General features: G+C 50.1%; 3 protein-coding genes across 3 annotated transcripts; all 3 read left to right on the forward strand.

Moving 5' to 3' along the window:
• The first annotated feature begins 8,779 nt into the window (after window positions 1–8,779).
• On the forward strand, window positions 8,780–9,211 carry LOC101770843. The gene has a single exon (XM_004967097.1). The coding sequence runs from the start codon at window positions 8,780–8,782 to the stop codon at window positions 9,209–9,211; it is 432 nt and encodes a 143-aa protein (XP_004967154.1).
• Window positions 9,212–9,699: 488 nt separating this feature from the next.
• LOC101773924 (transcription factor MYB44) lies at window positions 9,700–11,180 on the forward strand. Its single transcript, XM_004965734.4, has one exon. The coding sequence runs from the start codon at window positions 9,935–9,937 to the stop codon at window positions 10,880–10,882; it is 948 nt and encodes a 315-aa protein (XP_004965791.1). The 5' UTR covers window positions 9,700–9,934; the 3' UTR covers window positions 10,883–11,180.
• A 5,253-nt stretch (window positions 11,181–16,433) lies between these two features.
• LOC101774322 (cinnamyl alcohol dehydrogenase 2) lies at window positions 16,434–18,326 on the forward strand. The gene is made up of 4 exons (XM_004965735.2): window positions 16,434–16,522; window positions 16,705–16,818; window positions 17,254–17,481; window positions 17,588–18,326. The coding sequence occupies exons 1-4, from the start codon at window positions 16,434–16,436 to the stop codon at window positions 18,231–18,233; spliced, it is 1,077 nt and encodes a 358-aa protein (XP_004965792.1). The 3' UTR covers window positions 18,234–18,326.
• The last annotated feature ends 6,243 nt before the right edge of the window (window positions 18,327–24,569 follow it).

The following is a 24,569-nucleotide window of genomic DNA, read 5'->3' on the forward strand; positions in this document are numbered from 1 at the left end:
CAGTTTTAGCTCCGGTTCTAGGTTCATTTACCAGTCTAGGTTTTGCAACCTATTCTAAGCAATCATAGATCCGAACAAGATGTGTAGATATATCAACAAACATGTCATCATCAGATTCCTCATTTACTCAGGGTGACATAGCGATCAAGCAATCTCAAACTGTGAGAGGCAGACGAATCGATTCGAGTTCTTTAACCATGCATGGTGAACCTAGCCTCACGACATCCGCGCACCCGGAGGTCGCTTCCTGTGTCGGCCTTCCCCATCAATCCCCTAACCCGTGTCGGGCCCATTTCCTTTGGTGTAAGGTTCCACAGACCCGGCCTCTGCCGTCCTGTGACCACGCTTACCACCACGTGCGACAACCAGCAGGGGAAACTCCATTCCAAGAACAATGGGGCGACCGCTCATGTCTAGGTTCAATCTGGTACTAGGCTTCCTCATCCCATACTAAGTATGAGGCTAGTACTTTCAAACACTTGATCACGAACACCACCACTGTCGGGCCTTAGCAAGATTTCATAGACAGACGGGGCGACCACCCGTCCATCAAAGAGTTACCAAAACCCTGCCCCGTCCATCGTCCTTATAGTTGTAACAGGAGAGTAAACAAGCAACTCCTACAACTCGCGAGTGACAGGAAATCACTCGGCTTTTACTGTCTCCTAGTTAAGCAATGCATCTACTCGGTCCAACAGCTAGTACTCAGATCATGGGGGTAACTGAGTCATGCATCTAGGGTTTCAAACAACTCCTATACGTAAATGCACAATCATGTTACAGAAGGCATGCGCAAGTCTGGTAAAACACATAGGGTTTTCATGCAACCGGGGCTTGCCTTCAAGCAAAGAGGACGGAAACTGCTCGACTTCTGGGGCGACTTCGGCTTCCGCGGGCAGGAACTCAGCTACAGCTTCCTCTTCTGGTGCCGGGTGAAGCTCGTAGAAGCCGTCGGCGAGGTGCATCTCTACACGAATGCAATGCAAGGGTTAGCTTAGACAGTTATTTCAACAGCGACACTGGCTCGCCTGAGCCCAGAAACTCGCGACAAAGAGCAGGAGGGTATGGAGGTTCAAGAGAGCTGATGATGATCAAGAGGTAAGGGTAGGAAAGGGACTCATGATCTGATCCTTGAACTAGAGGATGTGGGAAAACTAGGGATCCTCAGACGCAAGCGCTGAAGGGTTCCAAGGTTTTACACATACACCCTCGGGTTGAAGAAAAAGATCACAGCCGAGCCCTCGGGCGAGGCGGATAAGGGTCGGCGGAACAGATAGGGTCGGGCGAGACGGACTGGGGTCGGCAACTCACCTTCTTTCTGAAAGGAAAGCTCGGGGTCGGGAAGAAGCAGACTTGGGCGAAGGGACTAAGGCTTGAACCACGACTAAGACCGGGAAAGCTACGGCGGCGTCGGCGCTTCTTGCTGATCACAAGAGAGCTTTTACGCAGCACGGAGGAGCAAGCTACTGGGTGACTTGGAGAAAACTGAGAGAGAATCTGAGAGCAGAGCTCCTCAGGAACTTGGTGTGTGGCGCTAGGAGCTTGAGCAGGGAGCGAGAGAATGGCTGAAGGCAACAATGGCGGAGGGAACTCCGGTGGCTGGTGCATTCCTTTTATAGCTGCTGGAACAGAGGAAAGGAAGCGGCGCGGGAGAGAGAGAAGGGGAGCGGCGCGAAGGCCGGGGAGAAGCAATGGAGTGCTCTGCCGGGGCGGCGATTGAGCGAAGAGGGCGGTGCTGCAGAACTCCGGGGGTGACGCCAACGATCATTGCGTTCTGCCGTCAGGGCGGCGTAGGAGCGGGTAGACCGGTGGTTGAGATTTGGCGGAAGGCGGGCGTCGTCGTGCGGAAGATTTGATAGAAGCGACCGGTTTAACGGCGCTAGAATCGAGGGCGCGCAGGTGAGAAGACAGGCAGCCGTGGGCGCGCGGGCGAGCGCGGAGCAACAGATTGTCGGGCGGCTTCTGACAGGGCGGGGAAAGGAGCTGTCGCGGCCGCGGTCGGGGTTGGCGATGAAGGAATCGTCGTGTAGCGGAGACCAGGCGGCGCGACTGTGGTCGAAGGGACGGAAAAGACGGGCGACATCGGGCTCTGGCGGCGTGATGATGGGCGCAGGAGGCGAGGTTCTACAGAAATGTTGCAGAGGGCTTCCGCTGCCATTGGGGAAGGGGGCGCGAGAACCCACTTGGTCGCTTGCCAGAGACAAAACTGAGCGGCGGCGTCGGAGAAGACGAGCCACGCGGCAGGAAGACTCTGAAGCGGGCATGCAACTCGAGTGCGCCTGTCGCGGAGGATCTGGGGGAAAAGATCTCGCGGGTCCACCGGTGGATAGAACGGACGCTTGAGGAAAGCTTAGCAGGATCCGACGGTGGGCTGAGCTCGCCAGGGTCGGGGAAGGAGCGAAACGGAGAGGGGTCGGATCTCAGGGGTCGGAATCGGCTGAAGGCTGAGCACTCGGCGGGGGAAAAACAAGGCAGATGACCATGATCCAGGGCTCTGATTAAGATTAACTCGGAAGGTTTAGGGGTCGGTTGTCACACCAAGCCTCCCACATCCCGCCTGGTAATTCCAAAATTAGTCCCTCCTCCTCTTCCCGTCAAATAACCCTAGTAGATCTGCGGCGGCGGCAGCAAGCGCGACCTCGACAGCACCGTCAAGCTGGACTGGTGTTGGGCTACCTCAGCTACAAGTGGCGGGCTTCCTCGGCGACGAGCTTGAAGCTGCAAGATGGTTCAAGGCCATCGCTTCATCGGCTTCCCCGAGGCTGCCATGCTCGAGTACGTGCGAAGAAGACCGAGAAAGTGGCGGATGCCCGAGCTGCTCCATCGAGGCAGCATTTGTCACTTCCTTCTCTTCATGTTTGTCAGGTCAGCGGTCTCCTCACCAAATTGCTAAATTCAATTATTAGATTGCTTCCCCATGCTCTTTAGCTTTCAATATTGTAGTTGCATGCTTTGGTGAATGTGGATCTGATGTACCCTATTGCGAGAGTTGGTGAAAAATTACTGCTCCACCAGATCCTATTTATCTTTCACCTTTTCCAATAATTATTTTTGTGCCAAGTCAAATTATTTATGTGGTTTGTAGAACTTAATAGATGAAATTATTAGTTTTCTTCCCCATGCTCTTTGGATCTCACTATTGTAGTTAGATTGGGGAATGCGGATCTGTTGTACCCTATTGGTAGAGTTGGTGAAAAATTACTACTCCAGCAGAGCCCCTTTATCTTTCACCTTTTTCAATAATTATTTTTTTGCCGAGTCAAATTGTTTATGTGGTTTGTAGAACTTAATAGATGAAATTGCTTCAGTTTATGAATGATCTCAACCTTTGCTACATGTTTTTGTGCTTGTCTATTTGTCCGCTCTTAATTTATATGTAAACAAATGCATTAACTGAAGTTTTTTGTAGAACGTAATAGGTGAAATTATTTCAGTTTGTAGACGATCTCAACCATTGCCACATATTCTTATGCTTGGATATTTGTTAGTTCTTAATTTATACTTAAACAAATGAATCAATTGAAGTTTGACTATATCCTGTTTCAGCCGGCCAAAGGGTCAACATCTGTAGTCGCTCCTGATCAGTCCAGCTCCGGGGTAACAAACTAAACATATGATGATTATTGATATTCCTTCTTTCATCAATTACAAGATCACAATCTGATTTCAGATCCACTATTGCTAGATGGAAGTTCTCAAATCAATGCTGCTTCTTGCTGAAAAAAAAAATCTAATGAGGCAACGGAGTACTCAAGAAAACTCTACCAAATCCTTATGCAGCAGTGTTGATGGGGAACAAGTTGACGCTGACAAGATGGGGTACAACTTCGACAACGGTTTGTTGCTCAATAGCAAGAGTTAGCTACCTTGAAAAAGAAGATAGAAGAATTAGAATCAACTCTCAAATTGCAGTTAGCCGATATTGAAAACTTGAAGAAGGTAACACAAGATAGTGAAGCACTCTTTCGTCGACTGCTAACCTATACAAGAGGAAGATGTTAAGTCTATTTTGTCTCTTGAGATTATGACCTGGATGCAGCCTTGTTAATCTCTATTCTTTGTGAGACAGTTATTTTGTAATAGTTTGTGATATGTGATGAACAATATAGTAGTGGGGAACAATAATTTATTTTCTTGTATACATAAATATGTGTGTTCTGTTATTTTGCCAACCGGGTCGGAATTGAAATGAAATCAATTATTTGTCAGGCCCGATTGGTTAAATTTATATTTGCCTTAAGTGGGCTTAGCCCACATGTAATTGGGCCAAAAGTCAATTTCATTCATAAATCGGGACTAAAAGGGCCGCAAACAATTTGCACAACTTTTAGGCTCGATCCAACAACAAATGGGCCTACTGGAATTAATTTTGGGCTATATGAACAACATTTGCCTGTGGGAACAATTTTGGGCTCGACCCAATAACAAATGGGTCTACTGGAATCAATTTTGGGCTATCTTAACAACATTGGCTTGTGGGAACAATTTTAGGCTCGACCCAACAACAAATGGGCCAAATTCATTTTATGATGAAACAATTTGTCACAATTATCATGCCACATCGGATGCCACATCAAATTCTATCCATCAAGACCAAACAGTAGGAACCAATTTATGACGTTTCTGTTTGACGAATCGTAGGCGAATAATCTTAGTGACGCAGCGGAATAAGGAACGTCGCTTGTCGTGGTTGATGACACTCGACTAATGACGAAGGGTTTTCATCACTCCCACGTCATAAATCACGATTTATGACGTAAAAACGTATTTATGACACCTTTTAGTTCGTTATAGGTCGGAAGCTTTTTCGTAGTGTCTCGCCAAAAAGAGCCTTGGCTACTCCCAATGAAAGTTTTATTTTCATTAAATAAGCTATCACGGCAGTATTTTTAAGATGTGACATTAAGAGAGATGCAGGGGTTTCGTCTAGATAAAAATCACGTCTGCATTGTTTCAAAGGTGATCTGTCTCTTTGCATGTATTCACATATGAAATCATGTCTGCATCGTTTCAAAGGTGGTTTGTCTCTTGCATGTATTCCCTATGAAACAACAAAATAAAACAAAGTATTATATGAGCTATTGCATCAATGTAACTTAGTGCTATGTTGCTCATGTAGCATTTTGAAAAATATAAACATGAAATCCTTACGGGAATGGCCTTATTAACTTAACCAAGGGAAACGCTCGTAGGTGTTGAAATAGTTTCAGCCTGCTCGGACGTGTTGAAACACAGAAGAAACACGTCTCCATTATCTTAAGCTCCATCGCAGAAGAAACACAGCAGTATCGTCGTTGGGCTTTTGCCAGCTAGAGGGAGAGAGAGCAAGCATCAGTAAGTTGGCCCATTAGCGGGACGCGATTGAAGCCTGCTGTCCTCCTCCAGGAGGCAGAAAAAACCTGGATGGCCCTTGGTCCACGGCCCATTAGTGGGCCGCGTAGGAAGCCCATACCACAAGGCCTAAAAGATGAAAAACAGTTCTAGCGGCTCAGCCCACGTGCTGCTACCTTCCAATCTTTTTTTTCCCTGTTGAAAAAAAATAAGAAAACAATGTATGGCTGGCTCAGTGGTTGTCTGAGGTTCATCAAGTGTTTTCGCCCGACTCCCCTAAAAAAAAAGTGTTTTCGCCCGCCTTCTCGGAAGCCTCGAGCACCTTCTCTCCGTCCTCGGCCATACGCACGCAGCGCTGCGTGAGCTGGCAGCCCGTGCGGAGCCGGGATCTGGTACAGCATATGCACGCGGCTACGTGGCCTGCTCGATCCCTGATCCTGACCAACTGCCTGTCACTCCCCCCTCTTTTCCAAAAAGCGAACCCCCCCCCCCCCCGACCTTGTTTATTCGCCAACGAACGAACGAACGAAACAAACGAACGGCTTTACCCCACCAATCGCGACGCTTGCTGATGCCCGCCTGATGCTACCTAACCTCAGATCTAACAAAACCAAACCATACTCCCTGCAATGCATGCTCACGTAGTAGTACGATCCAATGTTCGACGGTGCGTGCACAACAAACAACCGGAGTAGTTTCCATCCGTCCACGAACCCACTATTCCAATCGCCGCCAGGGGCAGCGAGCGGCACCACACCACCACTGGCCACTGCCAGAACAAGGCAACCGCTCCTCCACGGATCCGCCGGGCCGGCTGACGCCAGCGGCCTCCCCACGGCGGCCTCGTGCCCCGTGCGGGCGGGCCCGCGGACAGATATCCTAATGCGCAGCACGGGTGGTGCGATCTCATCGCCGCAGTGAGGTGAGACCACCGGCATGACAGCGCGATTAGGGCTGGGGGTCAGCAGGCAGGCAGAGGAATCCCCGAATCCTCCCGCTAATCCCCCAAAGGTACCACCAGTAGCATAGCAGGCAACCGCCACGGCGCCAGCACATGCGCGCGGGACGCAAAGATCGCCGCTGCCGCACGGTGCCCTAAAACAAGTCGTCCCAGGAAGCTGCGACGAAGCTGCGCCAACCGCCCCTGCGCCCCCTGCGCCCCGGGGCGCGCGCGGGCGCGGCGGTGGACTGGTGAGGTGGACGCCATCGCCCCAGGCAGCAGGAGGGAGTGCGCAACAGGGGTGGTGCCGTGGTCACTGGTCAAGTGGTCAGTGGGCGAGTGGTGGTTGGTTGACAGCCGCAGGTCGCGGGTACCGGCCCCTGTCGGTGGGGCGGGGGGCCGTTCAATGCCCCGCCAGCCTGGCCGCGCCTCGGGTGCCGCGCGTCCCAACGTCCGACGGGGCCGCCCGTGGTGACTCACCCCGCGGTACGGCCTCTGCTCCCTCCGCCGGGCCCGCGCGTCAGGGGGCCTGTACCGAGTCCGAGTGTGGACGCTGCGACTGCACCTCGCAGCTGATATTGATGGTCGAGGAAGGACTCCATAGTCCATAGTCTGACACTGCCGTTGCTTTCGAGGACTCTCTGGTCGTAGCGGTGGTCTCACTCTCGCAGTGCCGTTGCTTTCGGTTACTGTGAGCGCCACGGCCGTCCGTCCATTCAAAGCACGAGCACAACCGCCGTGGCGTCACGAAGTACTCACGTCCCAGTCCCACCATTTCTACGGACACTACCGGCGCGGTGGAGCGGCACAACACAACACAACACAACTGCACAAGCACACGTACGTGGCGCGTCGAGGGGACAGCCACGGAGCGCGGCCCACGAGCCATAACCGCCTCCCACGAAACCGCGCCGCTTTTCAAAAAAAAAAAATATCTGCGCGCCAGGCTGGCTGTCCTTATCTATCTATCGCCTGCAGCCCCATCGTCCCCAAACTGCCGGTTTGGCCCGACCCGCCCCATCCCGGGACCACCCGTCATAGGCAGTGCGCTGGGAGGAAACGACAGGCTCAGGCCCAGGCTCCAGGTCGGCCCCGAGGCGGGGGACGTACCGGGCGGTACACGCCTGTACGGCGCACGGGGCGGGGGCGGGGCCCCACGTGGGTGGGAGGGCGTGGACGGTCGCGATGATCTGGCGATGCGTGCACCCGCGCGCAGGCGCAGCGCAGGGGGGATGGACCATGCGGCTCGGTGGATGGGAGCAGGGATGGATAAGCACAGGGAGCGCGCATCGGGCTGGTTGGTGGTGGGCGCGGGTCGCGTCACCGCCGCTGCGCCCTCCATCACGCGTCTCGTCTCGTGTCGGTTCTGGTTGGGCGCGCAACGAGTCCAACTCCCCGTTCCGTTCGTTCCCCCCGCCGAGTAGGACTGGAGGAGTAGGTTCCACCGCTCTCCCCCACGCCTTGTCGTGTTTCGGGCCTCGCCGTTGCGTCGCAAGACGACGAGCAGCGGCAAACTTGCGATCGTGGCCACGGAATTCTGCCTGCGGTTCGAGAAACAGCTGGCTCCGTGCGGTATCCTATAGTACTGTGTGATGTGAGGAGCAAGGAGCTCATAACGGAGGCGTTCGAGTAGCGACATGGGAAAGGCAAGCGTGGAGCGGACGCCGTTAGGCGTTACATAACCGGAATTACCGGGCTTGCAGTTTCGGAGTTGAGTAAATTCCTTTTGTGACATTGAAAACTATACCAATCCCTTATGTACCATCCAAAATTAGAGCGTCTCTTCAGTGCCATTGATTTTAATTTCCCATCCCCTGTGTACCACTACCATCACTTTTATCCTAACGGCGTTAAAAACTCCCCTCAAATGCGTTGTTCTCTCTCCTTCTCTCCGATTCTCTTGACTTTCTCCTCTCTCTCCTGTTCTCCTGTCGCACAAATCAAGTGCCACCCACAACATAATTTCTCCAATCTCCAACACAAAATGGATTGCTAATCCATGCTACTTCACAATCTAATGTTTCAACTTTGGATTGTTGCAAAGGGAGCTTGGATTTAGCATCAAGGGGCGCGCGGAGCGAGGATGCAGGGGCGGTGGCGGAGGCAGAGTCGCACCAGGGGCACCGTCACGGGAAGCCCGGCGGCGTCACCATGGCCCGGCGCTGCGCGCGACAGGGGTGCGGGTCCGCGGTCCGGCGCGGCGACTGGATGCAGGGAGCGTCGCGAGGATGGCGGACCGAGCGGCCGCGTGCCGGGCCACGGCGCGACGCTGGGCCGACGCGCATGGATTTCAGGATAGCCATAGGATTTCTGCAGGGCCGGAGCACACGAAAGTGACACTCCAGTTGCTCAATGCCATGGATGAGCTCGTCTCCTCCAGCAGCTCTCTTTCCCCCGCCCCCATCTTCTCCCCCGCGCGGCAACCTCCTGAAGCTCGACTTCGTGTCTTGCGACGTCTCGAACAAATGGATGGGGGCCAAGACTGGCTTGACGAGCCCCTGGACCTGAATGGCACCGCGGCGGGCCGACGAGGGCTCGGGCGGCTCCGCCTACATCGCCGAGTTGCGCGACCGCGCCGAGCAGCTCGAGACCGAGGCCAGGCAGGCCTCCATTGTCACCATGGTGGCGGCGACCCACCCATTCGCCGGCGGCAACCTCGCCCTCGCCCTCGAGGAAAATTTGGAGGTGCGAATGCTCGGGCGGGAAGCGGCGGCGCTGCGCCTGACGACGACGGAGCACCACGGCCCCGCGTCCATCATGGTTGCGCTTCGGTCGCGGGACTTGGCCGTGCAGCACGCGTGCGTGCGCCGCGTGGGTGGCACCACAGTGCAGGACGCCGTCGTCGACATACCCGCCACGCTACTCCACAAGCTGCAGCAGAAAATCGAAGAAAGATGGAAGGAAGAAAGAAGGCAGGGGTGTATTCGTCTTTTTTCATAAAAGTTAACACTTGTTTGACGGCATTAGCACACATGGGATGTGAAATTAAGAATCAATGGCACAGAAGGGATTGGTATAGCTTTCAATGGTGCAGAAGGAATTTACCCTTTGGAGTTTCCATCCCCGTCCGTCCGTCCGCTGGCCGTTACCGTTACCCCCGCGCCTGGCAACGGCACTAGGCGGCCGTTTCCCACAGCCCCACGTACGAGAAGAGAGCAGGAGACACGGTTCAAATTTCGAATCCACCGAGGCAAACCGCCCCCACCTCCCCAAAGGCCGAAAACCACATGGTCAAACCGCGGAACGCTCACTGGGCTGCGGGCCCGGAGGCGCCCAGACCCACATGCCATACAGCTGGAGAAAACGACAAGACCCGGGGGCGGGTACGGCCGCGTGAGGTGGCTCCGGGGCTCGCGACGCGTGCGCCGGGCGCAGCTGTATTGCCGGTCCGGTCACTGGCCGCCGCGTCGCTATAAATACCCGCCGCTCCCCGGTCACTATTTCCCCAACCCAACCTCCTCTCCTCCCATCCTATCTCGTCTTCTCTTCTCCACTACACCACCGCCTCCACCACCACTCCCGACGAGACAGGAACCGCAAGGAACCAAAACGCCTTTCCGCTCCGCCGCTAACTGCCCACCCACCACGACCGGTCGTGTTGAATCGACGAACGTGTTTGTCGTCTTCGCCGGGCCTGTGAGATTTTCTGCTCCGGGATCGGAGATGGGAGCCGAGGCGGAGTGCGACCGGATCAGGGGACCCTGGAGCCCTGAGGAGGATGACGCGCTGCGGCGGCTCGTGGAGCGGCACGGCGCGCGCAACTGGACGGCGATCGGGCGCGAGATCCCCGGCCGGTCGGGGAAGTCGTGCCGCCTGCGGTGGTGCAACCAACTGTCGCCGCAGGTGGAGCGCCGGCCCTTCACGGCCGAGGAGGACGCCGCCATCGTCCGCGCCCACGCGAGGCTCGGCAACCGCTGGGCCGCCATCGCGCGGCTCCTCCCTGGGCGCACCGACAACGCCGTCAAGAACCACTGGAACTGCTCCCTCAAGCGCAAGCTCGCCGCCGCCACCGCCGCCTCCGGAGCGGTCGCAGGCGCGGGCGCGGACGAGTTCGAGGCGCGGCCGTGCAAGCGCGTCAGCCTCTCGCCGGACAGCCCCTCGTCGGGAACCGGCACGGTCTCCGACCGCAGCGACCTCAGCCACGGCGCCGGCGCCGGCTCCGGCTCCGGGTCCGGGCAGATTTACCGCCCCGTGCCGCGGTCCGGCGGGTTCGAGCCGGCGGACTGCGCGATGAGCCGGCCTGTCGAGGACGACGACCCGCTCACCTCCCTCTCCCTCTCGCTCCCAGGCACGGACCAGCGGTTCCACCACGACCGCGCCCATAGCCAGTTCCAGGAGCTCCCGCCGCCGCCGTCGCCGCCCTCGCCTTCCCCACCACCACCACCGGCCCCCGTCGCCGCCGCAGCGACCTCGCCGTACCCGTTCAACCCCGACTTCATGGCGGTGATGCAGGAGCTGATCCGCACGGAGGTGCAGCGGTACATGGCGAGCGTGGGCGTCCGCGCCGGGTGCGGCCCCGCGGGCGGCGCCGAGCTCTGCATGCCCCAGCTGGTGGAGGGCGTCATGCGCGCCGCCGCCGAGCGCGTCGGCGCCGTCGGGCGGATCCAGTAGCCCCGGACCAGTCCAGTCAGCCTAGGCGGAGCGCAATCTGTTCTTATCAGTAGAGCAAAAGAAAAACTTTGTCTCGAGTTTTTTCAATTTTATTTTCTTGAACTGCTGTGCGAAACCGACACAACAGTCAAGAACTGGGAAAAGAATGGGAGATGGAAATGGGAGAGAGAGGGAGAGATGCAAGGCTGAGCAAAGCTTAAGCTGCATGTAATGGTGGGTATGGCGGCGCTGCCTCCTCTGTACAGGGAACATATTCGAAATGGATCGCGCACAATCTGAACTCGCCATTTCCGCACAATGTTTGCCGTTATAACCATGCTGATTCCAGTTTCGCATTTGGGGATTGGCAGAGAAATGATGCAGGTGCGAAACCTGCCGCGTCCAACGAATCCACCAAATCGCGCAAGTTGACGATCTAGATCGGGGCGCGCATCCACCCGTGCCATAATGCGATCGGGCGCATCTGGTTTCGCCCAGCTCTGCTCTGGACTGCCCTTTCCTTTCCAGTTTCCTCCATCGCAGAACTAAAACGAATTGCTGTCGTCACATCTCGCGTTTCCTTTTCCTTCCTAATCTGGGAGCCCCAACAATCGTACTTTCAGGAGATCCATCTTTCCTGCTTGGTACGATTCAACAGATCTCTTTCTATTTGTGAAGATTTGAGATGAATTTAAGAGATATCTTGGCAAAGTAGGCGTCGATTATTTAGGAATTTGGGATGAATTGACGATGGATGTCCATACTTGAGCTTTACGACGAGGTCTCTCGGTTGCTGACCGCTCACCGGCAAATGGATGGATCTGTGGATGCCCGTGCTTTGTCGTGCGCGGAAAAGGTCGGGTGGAGCGAAGCCGAAAGGGTTGGGTTTGCTTTGCTTGTCGGCAGGTCAGAAATGGACAAGGGAGTTAGGCCTACCGTTAGCATGAAGAACGTGAGATCTTTCTTTGTTCATTCCAGCCGCTCCTTGCTCGTCACATGGCTCCATTATTTTTTTGGCGGAGAAATGGGCTTTGTTGTAGGGCCGCACTGGCCTCTAACGGGCCCTCTCCCTGCCTGGCGCAGAAGTAATGTTTGTGGGAGCCAGTTTCGGCCCGAGTATGCAGCTTAGCCCCTGTGCTTGAGCTCCCGGGGCCTTGTTGTAGCGAGTGGTTTCCTCGAGCTGAGCTTTTCTGCAGCCTACCATGCTGAGAAACACTCATGTTTGAGACACCATTACAAGGCGAAGGAGAGGAGAAAATTCACTAAGCAAAGCGACGCTTCTCAAGCCGAAGCATCGAGCGTTTGCCACTCAAAAATTAGTGGGTGAACTCCAAAACATGCATGCTTCAAGTTCATTTTTTTTCAGAGAGTCCACGGGCGCTAAGAATTAAGAAAGCCCCCCTGTTCCCTGAATTTTTTAACCTGAGAAATGGGCTTTGTTCCTTCCAAAAAAAAGAAATGGGCTTGCTGCAGATGCAGCCTGGTAACGGCCCCGGCCCGTGTGCAGCAGCCAGTTTCGGCAATAAGTTTCACTACTCTTCTCTGCCCGCTTTGTTATTATTGAGCGCCTGAGCGGCCTTTTTTTTTTTCTTTGAACGAGTTGAGCGGCCATTTTAGCAAACTGTTTCGTGCTGTAAAAGCCATGGTGGAAGGTAAAAATCAAACAGGCGACTGGACGTGCTCAAGCAAGTATATATATGTTAGTTTGTTTAGCCATTTTGAAAGAGAATCGATGTTTGGTTGTGGCAATCGAATCCGTTACCTAAATAATATCTATACAAGCTTATTATCCCTTCTTCTCCATCGTAATCAAATACAATACTCACACCGTAATCTGATTACATTAACAGAGTGCAACCAAACAAAGAGGGTAATCACCCATTCCGCCACCAAATACACTGTAATCTGATTCACTATGCATTTACGTTACCTTAGCATGAACCAAACATTATCATAAGTTTAGATTTTTCCAAAGTTAAACCTTTCCAACTTTGACTATCAATATCTCTAAAACTAATTTATCGATAAAGTCAGTGTTAGCGCTCTCCTTGACAAAAACTAGCATACTCTATCGAATTCTAGTCTAGGTAGCTCCAAACGGATTCTAAGTTTTCTGGTAAGTGTCCGATCACATACGTGTTGGTCCCTCGGGTTATAAAAATTTTCGGTTTCTTTCTCCCTTTATGATAATCCTAAAGTTTCCCTAAACCAACTTCACCATCTCTATCTGGCTGTCACATCTGATGGCCATGACAAGTCCAAGTCTAGTGACGCTCGCACGTACGTAGACCTATCTCACCTAGCAGCCATGACAAGTCCATGATAACAACAAAGTTGATAGTTGCTCAGGCAAGGATCTTGAAGAACGTTGGTTTTTAGTTTTCACGGTGAACAGAGGTGTCGTGGAGATGAAACCATAGGAGAAGAGGGGGCACATGCCCTTGGACGACAAATACACAATATACCATATATGATAGTTGATAGTATATATTCACTTTGTTCCAAAATAGAATAACATCTTGTTAAAATTTTGTCCCATAATTTAGATCAGCCAGCCTGGCCTACCGTAATAAAACACATGATCCATCTTCTTGGGTTAATCTCATGCATGCATGGCAAATCCATGCATCTATGTCAATTTTGGCAAATCAAGCTACATACGAACATAAGTAATAGTGGGATGAATTACAAGTATCCTTCCATCATGCTACGCAAACATGTTCCTCTTCCTCTTTCCATTAGCTACCTTTTCCATTCTTCTTCAAGGTTTTTTTGGAAACAAAAAATTTCATGAAACAAAAAGATCTCGGTTTTAGAAAACTACCACGCATCTAACCATCTACACTTTAGTACCACAAAAAGACCACATAATTTGAAAACATACCACTCCATCACATCTTCTCTTCCTCCTTCGACCTTATCTACTTGTTGCTCCTTCGACCTTATCTACTTGTTGATGCTGTTGGATGTTTCCCAAAAACCTTATTTCGCCTCTCTCAGTACAGGATCACAAGAGTGAACGGTTTTGGATCTCCCCATACACATTGCTTGGTGGAGTAAAGACAACCATCATATTACTTGTACAATGAACAAAACAGTATACCCGAATTGAGACTAATTATTATTTTGCGTCCATCCAATATAAATCTATGGAACCAGCATTTTTCAGCTTGAATTTATGTTGGTCATTGTACATCCCTATTTTTAAGCTGCTCATTGAGACAACCTCATATTTTTGTTTGGTCAGCTTGAAAATCCAACACTGATGCCTGCCTATGCATAGACGTGGGACCAAGACATGACCCAAGTCGTCCTATTTCTTTGGCTAGTCTAAAATATTTGTGGTATATTTTTGACGCACCGAAAGGAAAGAGTGTCTTTTTTTAGAGTAGAAGGAAATGCGGTTGATGAACATATAGTCACTCCACTTGGCATGAGAGGAGACAATCGACGAGCTGAATAGGTCGCAAAATTCAAACGTTTGATGCCAGGGCATGGTCAATTTCGTTTCAGATGAAATCGAAGGTATAGTATTCGGAAAAAAATATTGTTCGAACCAAGATGGCGTCTACACTGAAGAAAATTAATTCGAAGAGCAACTAATTTACGGTTGCTTGGAAAAAATGAAACTAGTGGTCGATCTCTTTCTTTCCGCTTTCGCTTCCACTCTTTTAATCACCATTTTCTTTTTGGACCTATACCATCCATAGCACGTGCCATCCGCACATGGTCCGCCTGACCTAGTCCTCACCCAAAATCCCCTAACTCCAGGATCCATTTATATACCAGAACTATACGTCTTTACAAAAATATTGCTAGAAAAATTTGGCGGAAAATTTGTAAACAAAAGTTTGTGAAAAAATTGAAAAAACATTGTAAAATGTTCCAGAAAAAATTGAATAAAAATTTTTGAAAACAAAAATTTAGAAGGAAAAATTGTGGCAAAAAATTGCAGGGAAAAAACTTTGGAAGGATCAAAACAAAAAGTTATAAAAAAATATTGGAAAAGGAGAAATAATGAAGAAAAAGCTCCAAAACAAAATTCTGGGACAAAAAGTTATGAACAAAAGAAAAGTTCGAGCAAAAACTTTGGAAGGAAAAAATCAGTAGGAAAAATTTCTAGAAAAGAAAAAAGAGAGAAAAAAATGTCGCCCGGTGAGATCCGGCGGAGCCTTCCGCGCTCCGACCCGCTCGTCGTGGCTCCCTCCCTAAAGCTCACTTAGCCACCACCGCTCCCTCCCTTGAACTCGCTGAGGCCGCCGCTGCTCCCTTCGGGGAGCTCGCCGTGCCCACCACCGCTCCGGCCCGCCCGCCACCGCTCGTGCACGACGAGCTCGCGGCAGCACTCCGACACCCCTAGCCCAGCTCGCACGTGGAGGCACCCCTAGCCCAACTCGCATGTGGAGGCTTGCTGTGCCCCGTCGCCGCCGGGTAGGGCCGGACCCGCGGAGGTCGAGCTTCGCCGCCGGTCACCTCGATCCCGCGCGAGCAATTCTGGTCGCCTGGATTGAAGAAGAGATCGAGCTGCGGAAAGGAGAAAGGGAATGGACATTGCCGGGAGAGAGAGGATGGGGAAAGTGAAAGCCGTTGGGACCCACCATATGGTGATATGCTCGGAAGTGGTTGCTGTGGCTGAGCTGCAGCTGAGGCTGCGGCAGCACGCTTGCAGCTACTTGTGGCAGCAGCTACAGCTACTGCAACCAGCCTGTAGCCTCAGGGGGTGTTTGTTTCTTTAGTCCCTCCTAAAATTTCTGTCACATCGAATGTTTAAATACTAATTAGAAGTATTAAATATAGACTAATTACAAAACCAATTGCACAGATGGAGACTAATTTGCAAGACGAATCTATTAAACCTAATTAGTTCATGATTTGATAATGTGATGCTACAGTAAATATGTGCTAATGATGGATTAATTAGGCTTAATAGATTCATCTCGTGAATTAGCCTCTATCTGTGTAATTAGTTTTATAATTAGCTCATATTTAGTCCTCCTAATTAGCCTCCGAATATTCGATGTGGCATAAATTTTAGGAGGTCCTAAAGATCCAAACACCACTTCATTTTACTAGTTAGCACTCATCTATCACTTGTACAATAGGAAGCTTTTTACTGAAAAATTATTTGAGCTGCATCCGATTTTTTGACACGGAGCCCATCAGCTGGCTGTGCAGCAGCTGCTGCTTGAGCTACAGCCGAGCAGCTGGACTGTGCAGCTGCGGCTACAGCTGGTGAAAAAGCGCAAGCGAACGGAACTGAATCCGAATATTCAAGAATCACGATTGGTTTACTCCACGAATCAACTGGGATCTCGTTTTTCTTTTCCAACTCCATCAGCTAATATCGGTTCTACATCGTATTCCTACATGTAATACCCGATCACCAGCTGGCAATCGTAACGTTTCCCAATCGCCCCCGTTGGCCTGTGTATAAACATGCCACCACGATGCGTCGACCAAACGCCAGCTATTTTCCCTCCGATCAATCCGAAGGATTAGCTAATTCCTCCGTCTTCCTCGAGACTTGTCCTCGTCTCCTTACGGCCACGCACCCCTGCCGGTTCCGACAACGATGGGCAGCGACGCGTCGGAGAGGACGGCCGTAGGGTGGGCGGCGAGGGACGCCGGCGGCCACCTGTCCCCTTACTCCTACACTTTGAGGTGAAAACACAGATCTGAAATTTTCTGCCACTTCAAATCTGAAAATTTTCTTAAAAAATCTGAAAATTTCGTGCATGTTGAATTTTTCGAATTGTGCGCAAGATCATCATGGTAGCGTGTGATTCTCTTATTGAATTATTGGATGACTGAATTGTCATTGTGAATCGTGTGCCGATCTGCAGAAAGACTGGCCCGGAGGATGTGGCGATCAAGGTTTTGTACTGTGGGATTTGCCACACGGACATCCACCAAGCCAAGAACCACCTCGGCATGTCCCGTTACCCTATGGTCCCTGGGTAAGCGCAGTTTCTTCCTGACAATCAGTTACGTACTGCAAGAATTTTCTTCCTGTAAACAAAGTAAAATTCATGAAAGAAAATCAACAATGTACAATGCATGAACTTAAAATACAAGGACGCATCGCCTAATATTCGGTAGTATTCATGCATATGCTGCAAACATGCAACTTTTAGTAAAGTCGCAATCAACTGTATTACAGTATAATCTCTAGCTTGCATAATGGTTATTGTAGAGTCATCTTTCTTGCATGGTTGAAGATTTGGTTTTAGCTTCCAAGTGAGCAACAGACGGTTCACGGTTTTAACTTCGAAAATCTGAATAAAATATTTTAAAAGGACATCAGACAGCGACAGTTTATTTTTCTTCAGAAGTATGTAATGCAAAACAACACATGTTTCTGATAACTGATTTCATCTTGTTGGTGAGACCAGTCACGAGGTGGTTGGTGAGGTGGAGGAGGTGGGAGCCGAGGTGACCAAGTTCCACGCCGGCGACGTCGTCGGCGTCGGCCTCATCGTCGGGTGCTGCCGCCAGTGCCACCCCTGCAAATCAAGCAACGAGCAGTACTGCAGCAAGAAGATCTGGTCGTACAACGACGTCTACCCCGATGGCAAGCCTACGCGGGGCGGCTTCTCCTCCGCCATGGTCGTCGACCAGAAGTAAGCAATCAACTGAAACACACATAGACACACTCTGATGTTGACACATGACAGATCGACCTTTGGAAAGATCAATGAAGAATAATCTGATTTCTTTTCTCCGCAGGTTCGTGGTGAAGATTCCGGCGGGGATGGCGCCGGAGCAGGCGGCGCCGCTGCTGTGCGCCGGCGTGACGGTGTACAGCCCGCTGAAGCGGTTCGGCCTCGCCACGCCGGGTCTCCGCGGCGGCATCCTCGGGCTGGGCGGCGTCGGCCACATGGGCGTGATGGTCGCCAAGGCCATGGGCCACCACGTGACGGTGATCAGCTCGTCGGACCGGAAGCGCGGGGAGGCCGTGGACCACCTCGGCGCCGACGCGTACCTCGTCAGCACCGACGCCGCGGCGATGGCCGCCGCCGCCGGCACGCTGGACTACGTCATCGACACCGTCCCCGCGCACCACCCGCTGGAGCCCTACCTGGCGCTGCTCGGGCTCGACGGCAAGCTGGTGGTCATGGGCGTCATCAACCAGCCGCTGAGCTTCGTCAGCCCGATGCTGATGCTCGGGAGGAAGTCCATCGCCGGGAGCTTCGTGGGGAGCGTGGAGGAGACGGAGGAGACGCTGGCGTTCTGCCAGGCCAAGGGCGTGACGTCGCAGATCGAGGTGGTGAAGATGGGGTACGTGAACGAGGCGCTCGAGAGGCTCGAGCGCAACGACGTGCGTTACCGCTTCGTCGTCGACGTCGCCGGCAGCAATCTTGACGATGCTTAGTCCTTCGAGGCTTGATTTCCTGTGCTATAAGTGCCTAAGTTTCTTTTTGTTGCCTAGTCTGCATATTGAAAGGGCGTGTCCACGGTTTGGACCTTCCCGCACTGGTGGAGACAAATTATGTTTCGTTCTCTTTTCGTTCTGTGGTTCTCTCTAGACATTGGACCTTTTGTTCTTTTTTCCGGAGCTCTACAAACTGGGACAATCTTCTACATTTTAAAATTACTATCAGAATATTGGGCGTTGCTACGGTGCTGTACTCATGGATTTTTTTCTTATTAAAATCGTTGACCTTTTTTAAAAAAATTTGCCATTATATTTTTGTTTAATAAATTAAATGGATGTCTACCTTTTTACTAAGAAGCCTACAGAATTTTGATTTAATATATATTTTATGATACTCATGTAATCATTAAATTCATATTATTTTTATTTTATAAGCAAGAAGGTTCCTTGATAAAAAATTAGTTAGGTGGAATAGCCGTCTTCATCCCTCAACTAGCCACCGAGGTTCAATTTCGTCTCTAAACTATCAAAGTGGCTACTTCAATCCTTAAACGGTTATATAACTTGTGTTGCTGATAGAATAAGGGAGAGTGCTTTACTTATACAATAGAGGTGCATTGAAGAATTAAGATAACATGAAGAGATCCCCCTCTCTATGACGCTATCCTCCATCTATTCAGGAATTGACCTCCGTTGCCCCAAACCACCTTTGAGTCTGTAGCATCTAAAAAACCACATTAGAATTGTTAGACACAAACAAAAAAGGATTGCCCACTTCAGTTGCGCCAAATTGCGACAAACCCGCTAGCCGTCCGCGTCGTGATGTTAAACCGATAACCAACATGCCACGAGAAAGTTAAACCCAAGCATCGTTTGAGCGAAACCCCTAGCTCGCCAGGAAAACTGTCCACTTCCCATCTCCTGCTCTTATCTGCGAATGAGCGGTTAGGTTCAACCTTTTCTTTTTGAGATTAAGGATCTTCCTCTACAATTACAATGCATTCCAAGCACGACACTTTTTTTTTGCGAAAGACATCAAAAAGTGCCTCATATCTAATTTATATCAAGGAAAACAATAGGTGGTACAAACGAAGGATAACTTGACACAAAACGACATCTAAAAAATAAAATTACACCAAAGAGCTTTCTGGTCGTCTTCTTCCTTTGATTGTTCGTCGTCCATCGGAGCTTGAAAAATGCACTGGAAAGACGGCAAGGGAAAGGAACACCTGCAAACGCCCTCGCCACACAAGGCTTTGAAGGTTGCAAAAACCACTCGCTACTAATTAACAACGAGATCTAGAAACCACTGAAAAAGCATCAGTTGGGGGAACACCCCAAGCAACGCAGGCTTGCAATCCATCACCACCAAAATAGAGGGTTGAAGAAATCAGATCTTGTCACAGAACAAACCAAAAGAAGAGGTCGAAGTCGCCACAACAGAAGACAACCAACTGCATCTTCTAAATGACACACCAACTGAGAAGATCTAGAAAGAACCTACAAATTTGGCAGAACCAACTCTCGCTGGCCCTTAGTCGGTGTCGGATCGGAGAGACCTTATTCCACAGTGTCGTCATCACCACCACCTCACCAATGTCGCTAGAGAACCAAACCTAGAAGAAAAAATACAAGACTAGTTTTGTGAAGAGCACGGGTCCCCGCTCCTCCACCTATCGGCGAGGCTACCGAAGGGACAGAGGAGGGGGACCAAGGTGGCGGCAACAAGAAGGGCCTAGCGACGGCGATAGGTTTTTGGGGCACGTGTGAGATCTTATTTTTTAACACTTGATAGAGGTGTTTCACACTTACCTTGCCTCATCGCTACACGTCATGCGCATGGTTGCGGGCCTCCTGGGACTGGTTGTGCCCGTGGCTGGCTATTGCTAGTGCTTGCTCTTGCTCCTCATTGGCTAAGGTTGAGAATTGGAAGATATCGAAGGTAAGAACTAAGAGCTTACGTCGAGACGAGTAGGAAGATCAATGCATTGGGCATTTGCATGGTCAACTCTCTAGTTTCCAAATAAAAGAAGGATTGCAACATATTATGAACTATACATTATCATTAGATTAATGGTCCAAGAAAGTATCAATGTGGGACAAGGACATGTGCCCCCTCCTCCCCATTGCCCATGTGCATCATTATTGTCTTTACCTCCGTGAGGCCGCCTCCAACGGGAGACAACGTTGCCGGCTGAGTCAACTTTCAACTGACGTGGCAAAGAGAGAATGAGCAAAAGTCATTTCCGTAGCGACTATTAAGCTTCGCGATAGCATGTACTCCCTCTGTTCCAAAATGTAGGTCTTTTTTTTATTTTTTTAGATATATAAATTTTGCTACGCACTTAAATATAAGGTTATGTCTATATACATAACAAAATTTATGTACCTAGAAAAGCCAAGACGACAAACATTTTGAAAGAGAGGGAGTAGGTTGAGGTCTACACAAAAAAGTGATGAGCAGAAAGGGTGAGAGAGACTAGGTGAAAAATAAGAGAGGCTTAGATAAATAAATAGTAACATACGGGTCCTACAAAATTTTGACAATGTATCAAAAGTTAGATTGTTAAAGTAGTCGTCTCTTGTGACATCTCTAAAGTATCATGGAGTGACTTAGCGCTAATACCTGTTCAAATCTTTGGAGGAGACCTGACAATGTTGTCGGTCCTAATCCTACCATACATGATCTGGCCGGTAGAGTTTTTATAGTCCGCAATGCCTTTTCAAATCGTAGCCTTGCCATGCCATACCGTATTGGCACGGTATTTTCTTTAGGAAAAAGTCCAATTTACCACCCTTAAATATATAGTTTAGGTTCAAATAACCCCTACTGTAACAAAAGGTTTACTTAACTCCTTACTTTTGCTAAACCGGATCAAAATAGACCTTCAACACATAGTACTTGAAACCTGATTTGCTGATTTGGCTTCTTAAAACTGGTTTTGCTGATTGGACTGACATATCTTCTGCATATGTGGCAAGTATGTTTAAGTTCAAAATATCTCCTTCCCTACCAGAGTGCTAATCCAACCTTTGTATCCTTCCCCATCTCTCCAGTTTGTCACGCGTGTCTGGCTTCGCCGCCGCCGGCAGCGAGGTGACCATGCGCCCAGTGCCCTGTCGCCGCTCAATGGGTGAATGGGAATGCGATCTGCACACGATCAGAGCTAAATGCTATAGGATTAAGATCCTGTTTGGATACACAATGCTAAACTTTAGCACAGTGCTAACTTTAGCACCCTCAAATGGAGTGCTAAAGTTTAGCACATTAGGTGAGAAATGACTACATTGCTCTCATTTATGACTGGCTTGGGGAAAAGTGGAGAGGAGAGAGAGGGGGGCAGCAGGGGAAAAAATGGGCTTGAGACCACTTTTAGCACCCATTAGCACCTTTTAGCACCCCTTGGGTGTGCTAAAGAAAATGGGGTGCTAAACTTTAGCACATCCCTTTTAGCACCCCTGTTTGGGAGCCCAAGTGCTAAAAGGTGCTAAAAAGTGGGGTGAAAGTTTAGCACCCCTCTCCAAACACCCCCTAAGTGGTTCTTCAAATCTGAATTGAGTGGTCTGGTAAAAAAAAAATCTGGCGTGGACATCAACCCCATTAACTAGCTATGGCATGCGCATCAAACCAATTAAATGCTATATAGGATACACAGAAATTTGCCGTATGAACAGGCTACTCCTTGTGTGCACACTAAACCACCAAATTCAACTCTGAATTAACTGGCCAGTAACACAAACGTGGAAACACATTGGTTGATGGTCCTACGTCAAATTTTTGTCTATCCAAATCCTAGCCACCAATGTAACAGGGAACATCCAAATTGAACCGCACATTGGCTACGAAAACACACCTGGTGACATTGTTTCTCGCTGATCAACTTGTGTACCTCGTGATCAATCGCCTGGTTGATCTAGCTGCCGGCGCAGAAACCGGAAACAAACGACGGAGACACCGCCGCCAGGCCTAGCGACGGGTATACGAGAGAGAGAGAGAGGAGGCAGGGGATCCCAGACCTAAATATACTTGCCACGTAGGCTGCTGACATATCAATCTAGTCAGCAAAACCAGTTTCTAAATCAATCCAATTAGCAAATCCGGTTTCAATTATGTATTAAAGGTATATTTTGATCCGGTTTAGTAAAAGGAAGGGGTTAAGTAAACCTTTCATTAATTTAGGGGGTTATTTGGACCTCAAGTAGCTATACTTGAGGGTAGTAAATTGGACTTTTTCCTTTTCTTTATAGCCAAAGATGTTGGTAGGCACATGTCACATAAATAAGTATTTCCTTGGAGGCAGATTTATCTACTTTCCTAGAAATGACTTCACGTAAATATAGTTAGTTGCCCATGGGAACGTGTCACTTTCCAAAGCTAGGGTACCCCTAACACCAGCTTTAATGGAAATTCATAGGAGTTTCATGAGTATTAAATTATATACCACATCAGCAATTTTACTGGCTTGGCAAGGTCATTATCAGGAGAAAGAAAGGGAAATTTCACCAGATGTGTGAGGAGTTTCACATAAACAAGTACAGTTATCAAGTTCTTAATTTTGATAATTGTATAATGAAATTGTGCATGAGACTCGACTAGCCTGATACCGAGAACAGAGGAGCAAAATGCAAACAAAAAGTTCTAATATAAGTTCTGTTTTTACATCATTATATTAAAAAGGCAGGTAATTCTCATAACACGTTTCACAATATTTTCAATTTCAGTATATGCTCTCGTATGCGACAGTTGAACAGTGTGTGTCAGATTTACCCTATCTGAAAGTTTCCAAGATACTGTACGGGGTTTATAACTAACGAAAGTCTGAAAGCACAGAATTCGGAGAATTTTCGACAGAAGTGTTCCCTCCTCGGCCCATCTCTCCCCGCACTCCCTCCCTGGCCGCACGCGCAGGCCGGGCGTCAAGCCGTGACAGGTGGTAGCACGTGAGGATTTGAACGTGCAAAGAAAAAGATCCGTTGCGTCACTGCCTTGCCCGCGCCGGATATGCTGACTCTTTGACCGGTCCGTTCCGTTCGTTGAAAACTGAAATCCAACGTCCTGGAGTGACAGGACACATGAGTCCTTCCTGACGTGACAGGCTGCGGAATTTGGTACCGCCAATATATGGCCTAGTTTGGCAGGCTTCCGGCTCCTCCTAAAACGGCTCCGGTTTTGACACCTATGATGGAGCAGCTTCTCTGATATCGATGGAGCCGTTTTCGAAGGTGTTTGGCAAAACGGCTTCTCCTATATTATTAGCTATGGATATAAGAGGTCAAATGTCCTATATGGCCTTGGATATATATTTTTTTAATAAATGAATTGAATGTTTAATAATAGTTTATAATTTAAGTCCATTTGAATTAAAAAAATAAATGAAAAGGGATTCTCTCCCCGTTTCTTTTTTCTTCTTTTTTTCCTTCACCTTTTCCTTTTTTCCCTTCACCTTTTCTTTTTCCTCCGTGTTCCCCATCTCCTTCTGCCTTATCTTTTTCCCGTCTCCTCTGGCTTCCGCCGCTTTCTCCCTCACGCGCCGCCTAGACCCCATCGCCGCCCCGCTCCCGTCGCCGCTCGGCCCCCGTCGCCGCCCAGCCCTCAGGTCCCCGGCGCTGCTCCGCCTCAGCTCGCCGCCAACACTGAGCTCCACCGCCTTCCCTGTCGCCGCGCCGCCTCGAGTCGCCACCCGGCCCTCGGGTCCCCCGTCGCCGTGCCGGCCAGCTCCCCGTTGCCTGGCCTGCCTGCGAGCCCTCCTCGAGGGCAAGTGTGGGAAACGGTCGAGGAGGAGCCGTGGGAGCCGGTTTTTTTGGCTCCGCCTCCCCGAAAGCGCTCCAAAGAGCGCGATTTGCGGGGCTCTGCCGCTGGAGCCAGAGCCGTTTTGCTGCACGCACGTCCTTTGGCAGGGTTTCGAGAGAAGCCGCTCGAGGAGCCGCTCCCGGAGCCCTACCAAACGAGCCCTATATTGTTCCTATATTGTTGTTCATGTCCGTACGCCACAATATGCCAGGGGCATTTCTTTTCCCAGCCCATGTGTACGTGAGCTCTTTTTCAATGGGAGGACAACGCACTGATTTACTGTTCATCAAATTTTTATGTGCACACGGTGTAATTTTTCCTACCGCATCGAATATTTATATACTAATTAAAAGTATTAAATATAGACTAATTACAAAACCAATTCCGAGTGTCCACTAGTACTGGAGGCTAATTCACGAGACAAATCAATTAATCCCAATTATTTCACGATGTTGACAGTGTGATGACACGATGAGTGTGAAACGGTAGCTTATGAAATGGGACATGAGGGTGAAGCCATGGGGATAGCAAATACTGATGCC

The sequence above is a fragment of the Setaria italica genome, chromosome IV, assembly GCF_000263155.2.
Source record: "Setaria italica strain Yugu1 chromosome IV, Setaria_italica_v2.0, whole genome shotgun sequence".
Classification (NCBI taxonomy): domain Eukaryota; kingdom Viridiplantae; phylum Streptophyta; class Magnoliopsida; order Poales; family Poaceae; genus Setaria; species Setaria italica.